The following is a 22,764-nucleotide window of genomic DNA, read 5'->3' on the forward strand; positions in this document are numbered from 1 at the left end:
CACTGGGTCTTGTATCCCGCAGTGTAGGCATTATTGATTCTAACTGAAGAAATCCCAGAGTAACTCGGAGGCAGCTTTTGTCTGCTTGTCTGAATTGACAGCCACCTCTTGCGTGGATGTCCCGGCGATAAGCCAGAAGTTACTCCATGCTCTTGAGAAACACAGCCACCTCCTGGAGATGACATCAGCGACGATTTGCCGTTTAACGCACTGGTGCCAACACAATGTTCCGACGCGCTCCAAACATGGCTGATATCACGTCGTGGTCTTACCATTTCTTTAGAATAGCGACAAGCAACACAGAGTGGTTATGTGAAGTCTTAGGGTTTAAGGTGCCGACAAATGGCTTGATCCAGTGAGAAATATTTGTCTAAAATCGTACAGCCAGCCAGCAACAAAACCCTATAGTTGTAGCATACCTCCATGTCTTTATCCTATGAAAAATTACGGACTTCGCAGGCTGTCTGGATACCGTACTTGGTTAAGCGCCTGTCTTCCGTTTCGCCCACCTACGACGGGGCGGATCGGGTCGCCCCAAGCGCTCACGTTTTTCCCCGGATCGAGATGGCCTGCGGCCGAGCAAGCGCTGCTGCAGCGGCTGCACGAAAACGTCTGGTGACGTGAGATGTCAGAACGAGCCGTGTCCAGCACTGCGGCAGGTTAGCTGTCGTCATAGTGTTATTCCCGATATCCGGGTCGCACGAGCGTGCATAGCTTGTATATACACACCACCAGGCATCAAACGGGTACGTGAGCAGGTGGGTGAAGCCTATATGCCGCTGGTTGCGAGCGACAACGGATATGGTTGTGAAGGTAGAGGACGGTAAAGATGTGGATGTAAATGTGGAGGACGCGTAAGGGTGTGGCTATAGAGGTAGAGGACGGGTAAAGATGCGATTGTAGAGTTGGAGAACCGGTGAGGTTTGAGAGGTGAAGGACGGGTAAGGACATGGAAATCTTATTCGTGAAGATATTCATGTATTAACGCAGACCGGCACGATTCAACAACACATTGACACAGAACTATCTAAGCAGGAAAGTATCTCTATCAGAAAGTAAGTACTATCTAAGCAGAAAAGTATCTCTCCAAAGAACAGCAGTAGGAAATCTAGGCAGTGAAGTATTTTGTGGCAGGACACCAGGCAATATTATTGCTGAATGTCACATATTGCATGCTTTTACCGTTACATAAAGCAAAATCAGTGTATAGAACTCACCGGCACGCATGACGTCACAGCTATAAAGATGCATAATACATATTGTAAACCTAGTCTTAACGCACACTGAATAGCATTGGCATGCACACATTCCTATTTTATTGTTTAAAAAACATGAACATCTTGCATGGTGAATATGGATATGAGAGAGGCATTGTTGGTTCAGGCAGATTGCAGCCTCCCCAAACAAGTCTGTCTCGAGTTGTGTGGAATATATGGCCTTAAGACAAGTATGAGTGGGTCAGGTTGGTTATCTTCCAGTCCAGTGACCAATCATCACCAGAGGTCAGCAGTAGGACATTGGGAGCTAAGTGTGTTCGCAAGATCGCAGCAGCTCCAACATCTGGCCATCACACCACGGTACCATCTGAACTGATCATCGATGAGATTTCACATGACAGGAAATCCCTTTGTATATCATTGAGAGACGAAATGTCTGCCCCTGTTGAGTTAGCCCCCTCCCCAATGTTGGGGTCCCCCCCCTTGTTTGCGACTGGAGTGCTGCAAAAAGCGCAGGCAAAAGATGACCAACAGACAAGAACTATCTTCTTCTATCTTTATGCGTAGTAACGTCGCCATGGCGGATGCAACGGGGCAGCTTGATCCCCGCAACCTCATAATTATTTCCTCAAGTGATGGGTAACTAAGATAATGGGGTGCAAACCCATCACGTGCTTTTTTGTCGGTAACACAACTTAGGACGCTCATTCCCACAACCTGAACATGATATCGTCGCCACTAACTCACTGGTCTCGTGGAAAATTTTATACCAAGTGACCTTTTGTCTGCCACTCATTTAAGGCTACGAACACTACATTGTTTTACTTCAAACCCGACTTTCCTCTCTGCATGGTCTCATGAGAAAATATAATCGGGTGACACGACGTTGTTTTTTATGCGGCATTGTTGCTTTAAAATATTGGGTCAACTATGAAATATAAGTATATATATATATATATATATATATATATATTATAGATGTATATATGTATAAATGTATATGTATATATGTATGCATATATACATCTATATATATATACTATATATATATATATATATATATATATCACATGACAGAACAAAACAAAATTGCTGGGACAGATTTTGAGCCGGATTGCGGGCTGCAAATAATTTATTGTTTGCACTGCTAACCACAGTCCTATTGCGGTAATGAAGGTTTGACGGGCTCATTCTGTTTCGGTCCCTTGTCGAAATAACGCGACAGAACCTTTGTCGTGCCCTACAATTCCACGAATTTTGGCGTCCTGTTATCATGCTGACACTGTTAGCCAACGGCCAAATGACTCTCTTCGGCGAGCCATATAAAAACATGTGCTCTGAAGGACGAACCTACACAAACCCGTGTCGCCACATCACGAATATGGTCAACATAACTTCAGTTGACTTCATTTCTACCAAAGTTGGTCTTTGACGACGATTGGTGTGCATTCGCGGTAATGTAGTTTTTTTGCGCAGCATTTTGCGCGCTGCAGCAAACGGGTTCGTAGAGAAGCAATGCCTGCTAACTGCTACATGAATAATTTTCCTCTCCCCGCGACTTAGAAATCAGCCGTCAATAGTTGAACACGGACAAATGTATTGTATCGTATATGTTGTATATGTATTGCATTGTAAATGTATATACACCGCTAATAATAACTTCAGTATTGTCTTTATGCTACTTTACACCTAGACTTGCAGTACGCTTTTGCGGCAAAAATACACAAAAGTTTGAGTGCTATTTGGAATTCTGTGCTTTTTATGCTTCAAAATGCATCGGTGTCCTTTTACAATTACCAGGGAATTCACCCATTTGGGTTTAAATAAAACTTTCAGACTGCAAGGGGAGAAGTGTATCGCCGTGCACAGCAGCAAATGTTACCGTTTAATGATGCACAATCGTTTGCACTTAAGTGAACCATGTTGTGTAGGCTGTTCTGTTATTGCTTTGTTATGCTAAGGGAGAGCTAGCCCTCATGAAATGAAAATGTGTTACAGACATTTCATATCTATGTACATATGTGTTGTTTATATGTACAGGTCATTATATATATATATATATATATATATATATATATATATATATATATCAATACGGCATGTATCCATTCCATTGACATTTACGCTCGCCTCAGACGTTCCACAGCAATTAAATACTCGCACGGGTGCCTGGCTGATTGTGACACGCTCGGTAGGGGAGGAGGTCAATTTGACTACAGAGATAAAAAAGAAAAAACAAGAAACACTAGATTTACAACGCAAAGACGCTTGTGCATGACCCCGTTGCATCCAATTTTGAGGTAGACCTGTTCAAAATACCTGTTATCCTTTGGGCCCAATAAGATCAAACTCCAGATCGGCATCCGAAGTACTTTCAGACCTCCTCATGCAAACGCCTTAACCCTAGATACCTGTTTTAAGCAAAATTGCACTGGTATTTATTGCAGGTTACACCGGTCGGGACGGTTGTGTCGCACAGGTGAAATAGGTCGATATGGGTAATTTTAGGTCGGTGACCTCCTCTGACCTGTAAGAGTCCAGATTAAACGTCTGAGACGTCTGTACTGACCTATGTACAAGAGGATTTTCGCAATCTGACCTCAACTGGCTAAATGTCTAAACAGCTTTAAATTTATGGCTTTGTTAAAAAGAAGTGTCCCACCATTCGAGCATATTTTAAAAACATGCTCTAGTGAAACCTCAGGACTAGGCACATATAATAATAGCACTGAGTTGTGCCATTGCAGCACCGTCAAGACAAAATAACGATATCAGTCTAGCTTGTTTTTTAGCCTAAATTGCACCATCAACGTCTGGTCGTCATGACGAAGACTTTGCGCACCTCTGCTAGTGTGAATAAAAGAACGCTGTTGTGATTGGCCGAGCGGGCAAAGATCTGTTATCAAGAATTTGGTTGGTTCAATCTTGAAGCATTGCGTCACATAGATCATGTGATACTCCCATTTCCAAAGCCAAAGTGCGCCCCGAAAAGAGCAACTGCGGAAAACGCCAAAGGGGGGAGTCAAAGTCACCGTATAATGTTTCGTTGAATTCGCGGGGAAACAGTTTCATGCTCACATATCCTTTTGTATAAGCAGGGTGTTTCAAGCTATCGTGGCATTTATTACCAAAACATTTTGGAACAGCGTGTTGTAGACATTACAGAGCACACACGTTCGAAAAAGCATGGCAAATGAAATGTATCACGTTCGTAGTGATGAACATGGAGTCAAATGAGATTTCTTCCACAGGGTCGCTTACTTTAAATCGAAATTCTGAGCTATTCAGAAGAATTTCGAGAAAACCGGTATTTCTGATTACATCGTACGCCTCTGATGTAACAATGAGTGAAAAGTAAAATAGGGGGCATGCTTCCTTTAATGTAACAATTTCGTATCAGCTTAAGGGATTTCACAGGAATTGGCTTTGCTGATAATGATGGTCTCATTTCGACCTGCCTTAGGTCAGCGACCCGACCATGTGCATATAGCTTTCCATATCCAAAGTTGTTTACATCTATACAGAGGCTGACGTGGCGGGGCGGCGTTAATACTGCGTCGGTAATGTAGCCGGATGTTTGCCTCTCCATAGCAACGTATGATTGTCGTCTGTAGCTGCACACCTACCAACGCTAGAACGGCTACGCCACACCGGTTAGAAATTATTTTGGAAAACCTTCGTAAAGGGGAGGGGTCAAATTGATTCCTGCCCCGAGTGCATGTTAAACATAACTATGCATATGAAAGTTCCATTAAAAGTACACACATTTTCTACACCATAGTTACAATAAACTCATCCTAATCCTTTTTACAGCGCATTTCGTTAGGTTTCTAAAGAAAGCAGCCTGTTGTTATCCTAGATCCCAGACAAGTATTGGTGATAGTAATCATTGGTCCCATGGCCAGATTTTGGGTTGAAAAATGTGGTACGGCGCCAAATGCAATCAAATTTTGTGTGCACCACTCGCATGCCACAGAAAATCTTAACATTAATAAGGCAGCACCATATTGCAAAGGAATTTGGGTGCTTTGGCCTAATTTAAGGACAAAAACCTGGAGTAGGGGGTCTAATTTTCCCCGATAGGTTGAGCCCCTAGGCTTTTAGCTAAATCCCTTAATTTAGCCAGATTTTTGCCTCCCCATACAGACGTGTGTTTCTCGTATATGGCTGTGTGCTTACCAACACTAGAACCGCTACCTCGTAACTACCCTCGTAACAAAGCGTCGTAGTTGGGGGACGACCGAAGTTCTTCCTAAGTCTCTATTCTCCGTCCCCACAACCAAAGTGCGTGCCGCCTACCATGTCCACCGTAGAAGAGCGCCTTCGACTCCCTAAGCCGGCTTCTAAAGGGCACCTTCACTTGTCGATCCGGAGAGACGCGTGAGTCCAATGCGTGCTCCCTGGAGCCACCTTTGCATGACTACAGCACTGCCTAAATTAAAAAAAATTTGTGGATTATACAAAAATTAAAAGCGTATATTGCGTTACATCAAAATAAACTGGGCTACGTCTTGTGAGAAAAAATGGGGGAGGGGTGGGTTATCGTGCCCTCGGCTCGGCCCCACTCTAGTTTGCAAATATTGACACCCCTGGGTGGTGCAGACCCGGCAGGAATGGTGTTATGCGATAGGGAGGAATAAATCATGCATGAGAATGCTTGAAGTAGTCGTGACCAAAGTCCGCCGATGACAGCCCGTTAGAACCACTCAATAATTTACTAGCACTCACTCGCAGCGTTAAAGGGGGTTGTCAGCCACACAAGTCGGAGGGGCAATTACCTGGTCATTTCTGTGGCGTCGTGCATGTCTGGGTGACTCCCGTAAGAGGCACGTCATAAGCTGAACAAATTCACGTGCATCGAGTTCAGAAACAGCACGTTTTAAAGCATCGAAAAGGGCATGAGTGTAAACTGCAGGGAATCATCTCGAAAATAGTTATGAATTCAAAACCCCATACAAATGTTGAGTGGTCCCTGTGCGTCCCAATGTTCTCAGCGGTACCAACGGTTCAAGGTTTTCTATGCGTGCCAGAGGTCGCAAGGAATGAAAGCAAAATGACGATTAACTCAGTCATGCCGGCATTGTTTTAGTACCGAATGTAAAATCGGACAGCCACAATCGAACGATGACATGGATGCCATGACACATATATGCCTATATGGGCAACGGGCGTTCCATTACCACTGATCGGATCTCAGCCAAGCTGTACCGTCACATACCTATAACATATGGCATCGTGGCGTGATGTTCTCGCAGCTCTACGTCTCTCCAGTTGGAAAGAAGGACTAGGGGAAGAAATTAAGAATATTAATGGCTGTATGGCCTATCGCCAAACGCAAGCAAAGCCTGACAAAACAAACAACATAAGCTCAACATACGTGGTTGCGTTTCCTCGCAACATTGTGCCGTCTTAAAATAGACATGATGCAATGGCAATGACAAAGGTTACATCCCTTCACTTTCATCACAAAAAGCATGGAACAAATCTTCATAATGCCGTAGATACTTGAGCCATTCGACGTCTTAACACAGATATTTCTGGACATGCGAGGAGTTAGCAGACACCGGTTGACCCAAAAGCTTATCTACTACAGAATTATGTTTAATTTACGAAGTACTTCTCAATTTTTGACATCCTTTTTATTACAACGCATCGGCCCCAGATAGCTTAGGTTCTCAAACCCAGTGCGCATAACCATGTTAGGTCCAAGTCGAAGTCAGTTGCCAGCCAACAAGGTAATGATTTTTTCGACAAGAGCGTCATTGGTAAGACCAGTGGGATACTCTCATTTAAGTGGTGCAACAAAGAGAGATTCGCATAGCCGTGCTAGCATTAAGAGAAGTTTGGCATCTCATTGCAATGGTAGCAACATCGGAAGACGGCCTCAGCTACGGGCGCAGAAACTACGAGGATGTATATCACACCTCTGAGTGGCAGTAACTACAACAGAGCGGCCCAGCTCACCGCTGAGGGACCGCAGTAACACGGGCTAGCTCATTTCGCGCATGAGAAGAAGCGGTAACAAACGAAGCAGCCTGCATCGTCTCCAAATGGTTGAAGCAGCGAGTGAGCTGTTCACACCTGAGTGGCAGCAATGGTCTGTCGCCCTCTGCATGCCATCAAGTTGAGAGCGAGATCCGAACCTGACTGGTAGCGCAGCAGCATGAGCCGTTCTCACCTCTGCGTGGTATCAAGTTGAGAGTGGGATCCGAACCTGACTGGTAACGCAGCAGCATGAGTCCGTTGTCACCTCTGCGTGGTATCAAGTTGAGAATGGAGCCCAAATCTGACTGGTAGCGCAGCAGCATGAGCCGTTCTCACCTCTGTGTGGTATCAAGTTGAGAGTGGGATCCGAACCTGACTGGTAACGCAGCAGCATGAGCCGTTCTGACCTCTGTGTGGTATCAAGTTGAGAATGGGACCCGAGCCTGGCTGGTAGCGCAGCAGCATATCGACTCGCGTGATCAATTGAAATGGACCCTCTGCGTGAGGTACGACATGAGAATGGACCCAAATATGTGCACCTGCTAAGCGCAGCAGCACATGAGCCGTTCCTTACCTCTGCGTGGTATCCCACTGGAGCGCAGATGCCGTTGCTCACCTTGCGTGGATCACATGATGGCTGGTAGCGCAGGCAGCACGAGCCGTTCTCACCTCTGCGTGGTTATCACATTGAGAATGGGGCCAACCTGATTGTAGCGCAGCAGCCATAAGCACGTTCTCACTTCTGAGCGCAACAGGCCTTTCGCACCTGGCAAACGGTAACGAGAACGGAGCGTGGCCTTACACCTCGTGACAGGGCATAGTGCGTTGGCAACTTCTCACCTCTGAGAGCGGCATTCGCAGCGCCTGACGAGCATCCGACCGCACAGGCAGGTGGTGAGCGGTACGAGTAGAGAGAGCAGCATCTGGGACCAGGAGAGCAATGTCAGCAAGACAGTAGTAACGGACAAACACTAGTAGTGAGACGAAACTATTGCTGTTGACTTCCATGCTGTATATTGCCCCCCCCCCCGATTTTTTTGCGTGTCAGTTCGTGTTGTTATTGAATGGACAGGAAGATTTTGAAAAATCGAACATGGGCCTCTTCATCTTCGGTAAGGACTGCGTCTCTCACGTCTACTTTTTGTAAAAGCCTAACATTTGTCCGTGGTGATACACTTAGGGGCTACATAACACCGCGCTTTCCCATCACGTCCTGAAAGCTTTTCACACTTCTGATTTATGGGCCAATGTATTTGAATTCAGGCACACTTCAAGCATGTTTTTCATAGTAAATTTTGTCCAAGGATGCTAGGGTTGTGGGAATTTTTGTGGATGGAGGCGCTTGAAACGTGTTGTACATTACAATGCAGAAGGTGCTGGACTGTTTGCTGTTTAACCAGCGCGACAAAACTGACGGCCGATTCTAGTCGGTAGGGCAGAACTGATAGCCGGGTTCAACCAATGGAAAACAACTGCCATACGGCGTGCAGGCCATGGTACAGAAAATATAGACAGCATCTTCAGCGCCACAGAAATATCAATGTCTAAGTTTGTTGGTGCAAATCTGGCACACCTCTTCCGCCTGCATGACAAAACAGGCTGACTGAATCCGACAGGAGGACAACCTACGAAAACGCACCACTCACTGGCAAAACCAAACTAAACGGCAGATTGGCCAAACAACCGCCAAAGAGTGACATATATCCTCGCTTCCATCGCATCTGTCAATGCGGGGGTCATAGTAGCACATTTTCAACCACTTGAATCAATTTCACATATCAGCGTTCGGTGCTGTTCGTCATCTGCATAGACAAATACAGTGGCTAATCTGTGCGGGAGTAAAACACTTGTTGCGCCGTGGGACGAGTGAGGTGATATCAGCCATAGTTATTATCACTATGTGGATTATATCTCAACATATGGAGCACATATAGCCTGTCGTCTTGGATAACCCAGGCATGTGGGTCATTTCAAAGGGTTGGAACATCCTCCTTTCAGTAGTGCATTGCGAACGGAGGTACATTGCTATTTAGCACAATCACTTGTACGTCCGTGCACATGAGTCAAAATGATAGTGCCTGTATATTGGTATGCTTCGGTCCAACCAAGGCCAAGCAATTCCAATCAACAGGATCGAAAAATTTGGAAAAGCTCATTTTGTTTGGTGGCTGAGACGGAATAAAAAGGAACTTACCTTAGTTTCATCACCGGTAAAATGATTGTTTGGATTATCATCTTCATTTGGTGTGTGTGTTTAGACAACCTTTCGGAAAAAATTAACGTTCCTGCCATCGCCAGGCGTTATTGACTCTTGAGAAGGACTGAATGGCATTTGGCTTTCCGAGTCCAGTGCTCTACCCACTGGGCATGTTCGAATCCCAACAATTCCAAGGAGAGAATTTGGTCTGTGATGCGTATATACCTGAAAGTCGAACACCATTTAATTCTTCCCAGCACCCAACAGAAGCTGACAACGGCCGCACAGTTAACTGGGCTCAACGTTGCGTAAATTCTAACACACCAGACGGGGACGATTGTCCGCGCAAGTATTCCATAAAAGATACCAATATCTCGTCTCAATCCTTCCAAAAAATATATTGATAACACGCTGGTCACAATAATCATGATAGTCTGATATAATGCATATACATACGCATACACACACACACACACACACACACACACACACACACAACACACACACACACACACACACACACACACACACACACACACACACACACACACACACACACACACACACACACACACACACACACACACACACACAACCACACACACACACACACACACACACACACACACATATATATATATATATATATATATATATATATATATATATATATATATGTGTGTGTGTGTGTGTGTGTGTATATATACAGATAGATAGATAGATAGGTAGATATATGCATGTATGTATATGCAAAATATAACGGTTTAAGCTTCAGTGTCTTGTGTTTGATATCGCCTTCGTAAACGGTGGCATTGGCTTCTTCCTGATCTGCTAGTACCACATCCTCTACTGACGCACCCATTGTGTTAAGACCGTTCGGTGATTTGTAAGTCATTTGTTCAGCCGGAGACGGATCAGGATCCAGCCGGAGACGGCTGGATCCACACCCTGCACAGGATTGCACGGAACAGTCTGCACACGCCCACCTACGTTTTCACCTGGACAATCGTTTGTTTTGTCGTAGTAGAAATAAGTAGGCCTCGTGCTGCTCTGACATCTGGTGGTCAAAATCTCAACCCTGTTCTGACCAGTGTTTGTATGTCTTTCCGCGCTTTGAAAAAATCCGCGTTTCCCATGCTACACTGGCAGGTGAAATGGTAGTGACATTGGGACGTTGCAGAAATGCACCCCGTGATAAGATAGCTTACGTCGACACGTTTTGAAACCATATTCTTGCCACCTGCTGTCGATAGCATTCTGGCAATACATTCATTGTTTGCAAAGATGCCTCCGCCCGTTTAAGTGTGTCTGGCATGGCCAGGCCGGGCCACTGGAGCTAAAACATGCGCGAATACTTGACGTCATGACTCTCAGCATGAAATTGTTCTGATTGGGCATCTGACTGGGCACAATACGTCCATGACGCTTGAAATCGAAATCATGAAACGCGTCCGGGTTCACTGATGGCACGGAAACCAGGCGACATCGTACACACGGGCTCGATTTGCCTCAGGGGTGCTTCCCTCAACCGGTTGGTGTGACTCCAACCCAGGTCAGTCAAGTTATGTTATCCTGAGTGCTGTTTTCTTTCCGCATTGAGTCAATTTCCAGTGCCATTGGAGGACAAGGAAAAAACATTTGTGGTTTGTTTTTCTTCGCACGCCTCGGAGTCTCATCGGCACGGTTCAAGTGGGTCTCCGCCGAGTTGACAGAGCTAAGTTGCAAGTTGGGGACCTGGGGAAGTTCGAGCCCCAACAACCGAATGCGTTCCCGTGGTCTGCCCCTTGCATACCTGCCTGACGGCCCATGTTACCACGGCTACGTGGGGGCGGCTCAGTCGGTACAATGCATGACCAGCGGGCAATAAATCACATCGGCAGAGTGTCACTGAGCCGGGGCGACCCCGTCATTAAGGCGCCTGGCCTGCCGGTCAGTGCAATTCTCTGCAGCTGACTACCCGTCAGGGAACAACACTGCTATTCAGAACGCATTAAGTACGCGATCTCACCACGCTCAGGTATGTATAGTCGCGCCGTAAGTTCCCAGATAACAGCGCTAAGCTTGGGAGTGGGACCGCGGCCCAAATATGTGTCAACATCAATTGACTTAAAGCCCTGGATATGGACAAAGGTACTGCGTTGGAAGATCATGACCAGTGCACTTTTCTCGAAGCTTACTGTTAGGCTCATCGTGACGAATGAAAAGAGCTGGCTTAAAAAATCTGCCCACTTTGGAGGCCAGTTCCGACACCGTCCCTGACCGCGTGGCTTCCGCGACCAGGAGTGACACGATACGATCAGGAGCGACACAATATGACCAGGAGCGACACAATACGACCAGGAGCGACACAATGCGACCCAGCCAGTCGTGTCTGTGACAACGAAGGGCTGACTTCAACTCTGAACGGAAAATTAGAGACATGGTATTCTGACATACAGCGGACTTACTGGCCTCTCTGGCACACAGTAGCTTTCATTCCAGCTTGATCGCTGATAGCGTGCTCCTCAACCTATTCGTCCTTGGAGTCACGTCCTAGAGTCTCATCAGCAACGCTTACAGAACATGAAAATTCAGTTAGTGGAGACGTAAACAGCGATTCACAATTGCTCATCCAACACGATTTACGAACACCGTTACTAAAGAATACTACCCTATACTGTCTTCCCTACTCGCGCCATTGGGTAAATATATACATGGAACATTCGCTATGCTAACATAAAATATTCCACACTACTCAACGGTGCCAGCGCTCCGTGGCTTGTTATGTAACTTATTTTCGACAATTGGATAGCATTATTTGCTAGACTGCCTTATATAATATCAATATCAATATCAATATCACTATCAATACTAATGCTGCCAACATTGATATCAACAACGTTACCTGAATGCTTTTGTGAGGGGCAATGCACACAAAACACCTCGATCTATTTCTAACGTATGAATAACTCGGCAATCTGTTGTAGGCACACTCTGGCTTGCCATATGGGAACTGACTGCCAACGACGTAGCATTCTTACAGAACATGAGCTGAATTACGTTATGAATTACGACAGCAAACCAACCAGCCCTGCCAAAAGCTGTTATAGCAGTGTGACCGGGCATGCCAAAGACCATCCATTTCAGTTATTGGCTAAGTTCCGACTCGAGACAAGAGTATCATAGCATGCCTTAGAGAACGTAAACCATGATTATTCCGACCCCAGCAGCGCTGCACAGCTCTTCGCGTGTTAGCGACTGGGATGATTTGGATTCTTCATGGGCGCGGAGGGACACTGGGCGGTCAAACGACCTTTAAAGAGATACGAAGCACGACCCATATGCCTAAGACATACGAACATCTATTCCAATGTGAGATATCTCACGGCTTCTGCCAACATGCAAGCGCGTACCACATGACTTATGTGCATCTGGATTACCCAGCTAGGTCTCCTGAACGTAGTGGTGTCTAGGTGTTCTCCATTACGGACTAACTTAGCGCTCTGTTTGCTGGCGTCGGTCATTCTTCTTGTCCCTCCCCTACATCAGCCCAGTGAAAGAATACAAAACCAAGAACCCATTGTGTCGCAAATCATTCAAATTAATGACATTGCATTACAAAGGGCGCCCTGTGATTTTGCACCAATCCAGTAAACTGATTACAAAACAGGGGCTCCCTGTGACCCTGGTTTAGTCCAATAAACCTATCCCAAACAGATGACTTCCTTTGTTCTTACATCACTTAAGCAAAGGAGCCACTTAACAATTCCCTTCCCGTGATCCTACACCATTTCAGCTATTGAGTGACAAGACAAAGACCTCTCTGTGACCCTACCTCAGTCCCGAGAGGGAATCACAAAACAAATGTCTTACTGTGGAATATGATCCAAAAAAGTTCAGTAAAGGAATCACAAGACAAAGGACTCCCTGCCACCCTAAATCAGTCAAGTAAAGGAATCCCAAAACAAAGGGCTCTGTTATCATACTCCGACCGGTAAAGGAATCACAAGATAAGGGACGACGTTTATTGATGTACCTAGCGCCGCAGGAGGCTTCGTCCCTCACTTTCTGTCTGCATCTGTTATAAACGGCATGAACATGGATGAAAGAAAAAGCCTGCAGACATGAAAGTAAAGAAAGCTTTCGAATAAGTTGGCATCCACTCCCTAGGATGTGCCATGTGAAGTAGAACTAACAACGCCAGCATATAACTGTTCTGCATTGACTACCCGATGTGCAAACGACAAGCGCGAATTAGGTGAACGGCGCGTAGCCTTTTCCTGACCGGTCTGAACGGCGTTATGCTAGATGAAATATGAATCGGTGCGCCTCGTCTAAAATAATTGCTCGTTCCGATCACGCGAGCAACGCTTGCGTTCCATCCCACCCAAACCCCATCCCCCCCCCCTCTCCCCAACAGTGACGGCTGTGAGCGCCCTCTCTGGGGGTCATCAGGCGACAATGAATATGTCTTAATCGAAATTAGGTACACTCATATGAATAAGCGCCTCTTCATCACGAGGCGGGGCTTCATTATGCGTGTGTCGCTATGCAGACTTCTCTTCGAGCCTTCTATCAGCGGCTTCAAGCCTTCGTGGGGCGTTTGAGAACATCACCTCACCTGTCCTCGCCGTGGGTGCCGCACCACAGTGTGAAGACAGCGGATGCGCAGCGCCGTCCGGGCCGACGGTGACCGCAGCGCCTGCTCGGCTGGCCGGAGCGTGGCTGACGGGGGCCGGGGAGACCGGCACTGGCGGGCACGCTCGGCGCCGCTGCTTTATACCGCGCCCGACGCGCCGCGACCCCGGCCGCGCACTCCGCGAACGCCACGCGGCCAACTGCCGCTGCACGCAGAAGCAGGGCAGACAGCCTGTGCAAAGGCAGCCACGAGCTCGCCGCGCGCACTGTCTCGAGCCTGTTTGTGAACATTAATGTACCCACGCAGCCCATACGAACTAAAAAACACACTTTTCGACTGCGTTACATTGCTCAAGCTGAGGTCACTTCCAGTATAAACGGCCGCACGAGACTTAACGAAGCGCTTTGAAATTTAGACGGCCCAAATTTAGGCCCAAATTTAAATGAAGGCGGCCTTCTGGAAACATCTGCTGGCCCATTTAACGGCAAAACAACGAGTGAAGAGAGAGAAATGGCACCGTGAATTTCAGGTTTCGATAGAAGCACCTCTTAAATGCTTTATTGGTGAACTTCTTAGGAATATCACGGCAACAGTCAAGGAGTTGTGGCAATGGGAATTGCACCCTACTCTGAAAGGGGAGAGATACCTCCTCCTAAGGTTTCCTGAGGATATCTCCCAGCAAACTGAGTGATCGCGAACAACTATTTGGTAACCTAGAGTGTTTGCTTTGCGCGTGTTTTGCACGGAAAAACGTGTTTAGCTTATGTGATATCTGAGTACCGAAGGTTCTTTCATGAATAATGCACGACGATTCACGACCGGCATGGGCGGCAGTCGACAAATCCAACGACCGCGCGTGACGGCCCGACCCTTAAACCTTGAAGGGAGTGTTTCACATTTCTATGGGATTTCGAACCGAAGTAGTCACCCCTAAGATCATTTGGTGCAGTTCATAGCCCTGTCTTTCTTAAGACCGAAACCCCTCTAGTTTCTGAGCGACGCGCTCGCGAAGATGGGGAGAATGTTTCGCGGAGAGGAGTTCAAGGTCACCTTGGTATTCATGTCATCGCAATAACGTCATTCAAACCGTGCCATTCCATTATCTATGCCGCGATCAAAGCCAATAGAAACATAATGACCCAACGATTGACATCTGGCGTTTGGGAGTACGACTTCCAAATATAACGGGCGTCAATCGGCTCTCAATCTCATTGTTTTGTAACGCACGATGATGTAATCAAACTATGACGTATTGAAGAACATATTTGCTAAACAGATACACTGCTTTGTCTGGAGCAATCTTTTTCACTTAAAAGCTTGTCAGTAATTATAAGTGAGCTTATTTCATCATATCAACTGCTTGCTTCAATACATTCAAATGCGAAATACTCCCTTAAAGAGCCCCTGCCCGCAGAGATGGGCCCTCAAATGTCAGTCAGAGGGCCCCTTGCAGCGATTGAGAACCCCTGGGGCACTGATGTCCCTTATTTGGACCAGAGATCACCAACGCCGAACAGTCGGCTCCGTGTTGGCCTGAGACCTGGGAGCCCATTTCCCAGGCAGGGATAACGCCGGGACTCGCGGTTAGTGTCGGTCGGGAATTTGGGACCCCTGAAACAATGAGTGTCCATTTGTCTGTCAGAGGCCCATGGTGCCTTATAGAGAGCTGTGGCTGTGATTGTGTCGAACAGTGCCTGTGTCTACAAGGAGCCCTGGCTCGGCCAGGGGAACGTTTGCTGAACATGGGCAGGGACGGGATCCCGAATGTCAGAAGACTTCTTGCGTTGGTCGAGGCCCTCTGACGATGAAGACAAACATGATAACTTATGACTTGGGTGCCCAATTAGACAATGGGAAGGCACCGGTCAGTCAGGGCGCCATCCCCAGACGAGGTCCCGCACCTTATTGCAGCCAAGGGCCGTCGAACTTGAGCCTCAATCATTTGACCACCTGTGGCGATGAGATCTCTTGTTACGTCAATGAGGGCTTTTGCAACGATCCTCAGGGAATCTCCGGCGTCAAGCAAGTGAACTTATGTATGAATGGTTCCTCTAAGAGCTTTGGTATCGACCAGGTGACACCTCCCCTTTATTGTCTGCATAACAGCCAGTAGGTACCCCGCACTGTAACGGAATAGCCCTTAAGTCCCTGACTTGAAATTGTGCAGCCCCCCCCCCCCTCCCCGTGGTCTACCCACTGGATACCTTGCCCGGAAAAGACAAAGGGTTTCAGAAGTGTCAATATGGCGGATCGAAATGAGGTAAAAATGATAAAAGGCCAACACAAAGAGTAGGTTCATTCCTATTCAGAACGAATTTGTAAAACAAATTACATGAAACAGAGTTGAGTATGCGTGCTCGCGATCATAGGAGCAAGGATACCGATGGCCGGGGTTCCAATGTTTATCAACCCAGGTGGCGTTGGCTGCTGCAATTAGCACCGGGCAGCGTACGCTTGGTGCACGAGAACAGCCGTCGTGAAATAACTCTCCCGAAAGTTTCTCAAAGTCATTTGAAGCTCTCAAAAATTAGGCTGGGTTATTTATATTGTAACTTCTTGGTTCTGGTCCTCAACAGAGACAGAAGCACGAGAATAGAGATTCTATCTTTACTTGTCTAACTCCACCAACAGAGTCCAGTACCGGTTCGCGGTGCAGTGATAATCTGTTCCGTTCTTGTATTCCGCTCCTTTTGTAAATCAAACAAAATACACACATGAAACATGCTGCTGGACTATCTTCTAAGCGTTAAATCAATATCCTAAGTCATTGCAAGATAGTCCTTTCAAAACGTCATCGTGCTCGTTTGCGCGTTGGTCGCCATCCCGTGTTGGCCGCAGTCCGACGCCGCGCCGCGCGGTCTCCGGAGAGTGCAACGCCGAGCGTCGGGGTTTTCCCTCAACGTTTGCTAGCGCACGAAGTCAAAACTGAGTTGTATTTTTTCTACTATTTTATTCTGTGCAAAAGTTTGAACATTCCCAGACGAACATAGGTTGTCCATGTTAATAAAAATGTGTGATCTCATTTGATTTACAAGCTACGTTCACTATCGTCTACGTTCACAAGCTCTGCACGACCCAGAAAACACTCAGCGCAGTCCCTGAGGGGTATTGGCTTAGACAACGTCCACTGAGCCATTGCATAATGAGTACCACAGCCGGTTTATTCTAGATGATTTAATTAATGGTTCCTTTAGTTCATTGACTTCAAAATATAAGCAGTGTTGTATTCTTCGGTGTATTCTGGCATCTGCTTCAGTTAAGGATAAATGTTGAAATACAGCGTAGAAAATCGTGTCCTCCAAATCAAGCCGAACAACCCGGCGATTTTTTTGGGGGGAGGGCAGAGCTTTTACATGGAGGGGCCCTTATTAATCATGTATCTATTCCCCCACATTGCCAAGACTCTGGCTGTGCTCCTGCGTGGGCGGGCTCATTGAAGCGCATCGGGTATGCGTACATAAGTACAAATGCGCGATCACTGAAGAGCCAGCTTAATTAGCAACATTGTGAAAATCAAGCTGCGTTGCGTGTACCATTGCATTGACGGGATATTGATTTTTCCACACGTTTGAACTGAAGCGTGTGAGGTTCGCTTTCCCTTTAGAGACACAACAGCTCAGAGCAGTGTCCCTCACGAGTACAGCAGGCCCCAGTACGTTGTTTTTAACGAGAGGGGAAAGGGTTATCTCACCAGAGGACAACTGCCAAAGCGTACTGGGGGCAAGGTGGTAAACTATGAGGCGTGTAACAGTGTTTAAGTTTTGTTTTACGTTAACTGAAACGCCTGTGTTTCATCAATGCAATTTTTTCATTAAGAGCATGCATGTAAACGGATTACGGTAGCCACATATTTTGTGGATGTGCTATTCTTATAAATATCTTTATAAATACACTACAAACTACCAAATCATATAACGGTGAATTACAAACAGATTGAACCTCTCCGTATCTTAGAAAAAAGTATGACCGCACCCCTTCAGCTCCACAAATCAGATGCGTGTATAAGAAGCCATTGCAAACTACCAGGTTTCCAGTTGAGACTGTTGTAACTACGCACATAAACTTTAAAAACATGCAGTCAGTGCAGCTTAGATATATATACATATATATATATATATATATATATATATATATATATATATTTATATGTAGCTATAATATATGTAGATGCATATATGCATATATATATATATATATATATATATATATATATATATATTTATATGTAGCTATAATATATGTAGATGCATATATGCGTATATATATATATATATATATATATATATATATATATATAATGTTAAGTCAGAAAACAAGTGAACCAAATCCGCCAAGCTTTTACCTGTCCCCTTATGGTTACGACTTACCCGACATTGCCACCTCCCGCCAATCATTTTGAGAGATCGACACCCATGGCCACTGCTGTACCATTAGAATATACGAAGAAAGCAATTTTCAATATTTTCGAGTCCAAACTAAAGGGAATGGTCCACATTTTAAGATATTGAGGAAGGCATTAGATCTGATGGGAAAAGCTCACTTGTAAGCATTGGTAAGCTTTCAAGGTTCAAAAAGGATGCTAAGTAGCAAAATTTTAAATTGTGTACAAATGTGCCCCATTACATCATTGTGTGATGGCGCCATGGAATGGTTTTGTGACGGCAGCAGTGCCTGGAAGCATCTGGCAGCCAGACCTAAAGAATATTTCGAAATACGCGAAAGCTGACGCCAACCTGTCATTCTCGTCGAGGGGGCTGTGTCGGGTGGCGGATTGGTGGGTGGTTTGCTTGTGTTTTGTGTTTGTTTTCTTTTTGTCTGGATGCTGGCCGTAAGAAAAGTTTTGGTTCACTGTTTGACATACGCAACGCAGCGATGGCCAGCTTTTATGGCAGATTATTAAGATCAAAACACGATAAGCTGTGCTGCTGCTGTTGCTGCTATGCTGTTGAAAATGATTTTGTCAATATTTTATTGCCGACCCATCGTTGCCTGCAGTGCTGTAGTCCTGGCATTGATATCACGTGATGTGCACAGTAGTTACTTTCTTTATTGTTTGCAACTGGAACTCCGGTGGCATGCGAAAATTAATAAATTTGTAGCGTTGCTATGAATTGATTGCCAAAGCATTGCTATTGCTATGGTAAAAATGGTAAGGTTGGGCTACCAAGACTTTTTTGCTTCGGATTATTTATGTAATTAATGGTTAAACCTGATATAACTATCGCTGGTGCAATGACACTCTTGCTGTTGATAGTCCTTTGGCATTGTTGAATCAGTTGTTACCAGTCATTCATAAATCATTAGCTGCTGTCCCATAGGCCTGACATGGACTAGTCAACCAAGGTGATACATTGTTCATGAGTCAACAGCGTCATTGTGGCGCTACCTCAGTGCTGTACTGTGGCATGACAGTAATGAACAACAATGCGGTTTTTGTACTGCAATCCATGGTGCCTTCGTAATGAATTTCATCATAAAAAGATGGGTCAAGTGTGTTCTCTTTTATTGGCTACCCATCTGACATATGACTGACCTGATAAATACACAAATCACTCTCAGCTAAGCAGAGAACCAAGAAAGTGGCATCACTTGCTCAGCCCGTATTGGGAATCCACAAAACGAAGGTCAAAAAGATGCAAACACATATCCCACTTGCGCAGTCATGCAGCATGCTGCAGCCATCAGGCGGCTTTACTAAAAATAACAGGAAAATTTTACATGTGGTGAAATGACACTGCAAACATGCTGATCTTGCACAAGGCTGTAAACATGACAACTGCACGTAGTTATGGTTGAATGGGCAAAATGCAAGGAAGTGATGAAGCTGCCAGTGCGCACATGGCTCATGATAAATATATTATTAAGTGCTACCCAAGAAACCAACAGCAATACTTTTCCACCTTTCTCAGCACCCCGCATCTTACGCAAGTTGCAGTGACTATGACAGTGACGACTCACGAGCCATGCTCGCCTGCATACAAAATTCGCGAAGACAGTACAATGTGCATCGGTATTAACAGCTCTATATTTTCAGAATTATTTAGGAAAAGACAATTTTGCAAAGCCATATAATGTGAGCCTATACTAAGCTTGTCCATTAATGATCTGCACGCGCCAGCCCCCACCGCCAAAATGAATTGCTGGTGTAATGGCATGCAATGAACTATTTACATGCTGTAATACTTCGCTAGGTTTAAAATGTTGGCAAGATCCTAATGAAATACCAGCTAGCCTTTGTACACCCCTGCAACATCAGTGCCAGTGTTTCTCTTAGTTTTCCAGCATTGCTCTGTCGTGTTCAAGCACAAACCTAACGGTAGAGACAGGCATCAATATCTTACATTTCATTGAGAGTCAGTAGACTTTAAAAATGTAAAACAATGTTCTCTCTCAGAAGTACAAACTTCGCACGCACACTCCCCATCACATCAAGATTAATACAAGTCACCGGCACACACCACCAGTGACCACACACATTTCAAGCCCCGATTCACACTCTTTTGTCAAATAAGTATGATCTCACACTTGGACAGCTCGCGGGGCTATTAAATAGCCGGTTTTCTCGCAATTTCCGCACAAATTTTCAGTCATAACACCGCATTTCACCGGTAGCTCCCTTCAAAACGAAGTCCTTACGGGGATTCACGGTATTGCGGCTCAAGATGTTGTACCTGAAGAACATATTTTTTTGTTCAATATTTGAATTTGTGATACAATGTGTGTGGAATATTAATTGAAATATATCGCAAATTACTGTAATGTTTCCCTATTTTCATAATGCCTAGCTAACCCTTGCCGGCCGTGTAAGGTTCTGCGCTCCGGTGCACCAGGTGCCAACCGAGCTGTCTGTAAGAGATACGCCAGTAGAATAAAAAAAAAAACGTCAGCAGGGGAAAAAAACAGATTTGGCGTCACGTCTCCTTTTTTATAACTTTCGGGATGCAGCCCGTTTTTTGGGTGCCGTACTTTTTTGCAGGCGGTGGTGTTCTTTTTTATAACATTGACCTGTGGCCTAAGAATAAGGAAAAATGCCCCGTTGACGACGAGTGCTGCACAACCTGAAAGTGCTAACGCTTAGGTTCGTGACATGTATGCAGCAGTGAAATCTTCCTAACAGTCAATCATCTTCTGCGCATTGTATCATACGTGCCGCATCATCGCTTTTGCGAATGTACCAGCGGCCATGCTGGTTTGACCATAGGCAGAAAACAGCCTGTAGTATGGCCGTGATCAGCATAGCTTTTCTATGGCGTTGTTAATGCCGAGGTAACTTTGAAATAGGCTTCCAATAAACCTTTTCACACTTTTGCGGGCGTGTGACCCAGGAACCAGAGCGTTTTGGGTCTTAAAAAGGACATGATTGTGAACTGCATCAAAAGGTCCTCAAGATGACTATTTCAGTTCAAAACGCCACACAAATGTGGAGCATTCTCTTTAAGCTGTCAACGGTCTGTAACAGTACCCCTCTTTTACATTCTTGGTAGCCCCAGAGCGCATTTCGATTTCGTGACAGCTGCAGTTGTCACGACCGCTGTCATCATGACGACGGCAGAATCTGCTGAGGGCCGTTGTTAGCTGTTTGCTGTCACATGGAACCATACATCTACAGGACTAGGTAGGACAGCTGCATGCAAAAGTCCACTTGGCGGTATGTGAAGTCGGCCGCCATATCGGGACAGCCCAGAAATATAGACTCGCTCTGACAGAACAATTGCCAACCACAGGGCCCGAGTGCCACGCATGATCGCGGAAGTAAAAATTAAAGCTGCAACCGATTGCAAAAGGCTTAACGAGATAAGGTCATGTGCCAACGACCCTGAAGCTTTTTTGTATTTCACTGTTCAACGAGTTACCCGCACGGAGAAATTCCCGCTGCCGACCTCTGCGACCGCTGCCTGTGCGGACAGTCCACCGTGCTCACACCGAACGATTGAGAGGCCGCTATCTTCCTGTCTCCCTGGAGCTCCAGAACCTCGTGGGGATCGACACAGTCGCATCCGATGTGTACTGGCGACTTCTATTCAGAGAGCCCGTGGAGCGTGGGCCCACCGCTAACGACCGCCGCGGGCCCGACGCTGGCCCAGATGGTTCTGCCGCGCTCACGTCAAGCATTGGCGGGATTGCTATTCTACCTAGGGCGTCCGGGGTACGGTGTCTGATTTTGCCGTGGGGTGGACGTCAGCACAACTGGTGTCGCGGCGATCCTTCAGGTGTCCACGGGTCGGCAGCCGCGTATGCGGCTCCAACGAGCGAGTCGCTGCCGGGTCTGCACCGTGCGAGGCGTGATATGTCGCCCTCCGCTTCCTTCGCCAGTTTCACGGCCTTCACAGAGAGATTAAGAGCACAAGTACTTGCCACGTGCAGATTTATTGGGCACAGGAGCAGACACCCGACCAGGTCACGGATCGGATAACCATTTTGTAATTAGTGGAATGACTACTTATATGCACTCAAGCCCAGCTAGTCACTTCATAACAATAATCAGCGCAGCAAGAACAGGACAAATGTATCCCAAAACACAAATTTCCTTTTAACCATAGGACAATGTTGCCATGTCCCTGTAGTACGCACATACTAATCACCTAGCGATGCCCTGATATATTTGTTTTATTACTTCATTATGCCACAACACTCCATGATTCAGTCTATTTATCAATCGCCCGATAATGTAGCTGTAGCGGATCTATCGTCCTTCAACGGGTAGTTTTCACCAGCCCTTTGCGACGCCTGACTAGCTCCCAGATACG

The 22,764-nt window shown here is 46.0% G+C and overlaps 1 protein-coding gene across 1 annotated transcript in view; it reads left to right on the forward strand.

The window, feature by feature from the left end:
* Window positions 1-11,685, forward strand: part of LOC119107468 (protein arginine N-methyltransferase 1) — a 20,937-nt gene extending 9,252 nt beyond the window's left edge. Inside the window, exon 6 of the mRNA XM_037230913.1 lies at window positions 11,680-11,685. Within this exon, the coding sequence (XP_037086808.1) occupies window positions 11,680-11,685 (6 nt within the window). The remainder of the gene's footprint in view (window positions 1-11,679) is intronic.
* The last annotated feature ends 11,079 nt before the right edge of the window (window positions 11,686-22,764 follow it).

This window comes from Pollicipes pollicipes, unplaced genomic scaffold (genome assembly GCF_011947565.3).
Source record: "Pollicipes pollicipes isolate AB1234 unplaced genomic scaffold, Ppol_2.1 Scaffold_6686;HRSCAF=7923_pilon_pilon_pilon, whole genome shotgun sequence".
In the NCBI taxonomy this organism is placed as follows: domain Eukaryota; kingdom Metazoa; phylum Arthropoda; class Thecostraca; order Pollicipedomorpha; family Pollicipedidae; genus Pollicipes; species Pollicipes pollicipes.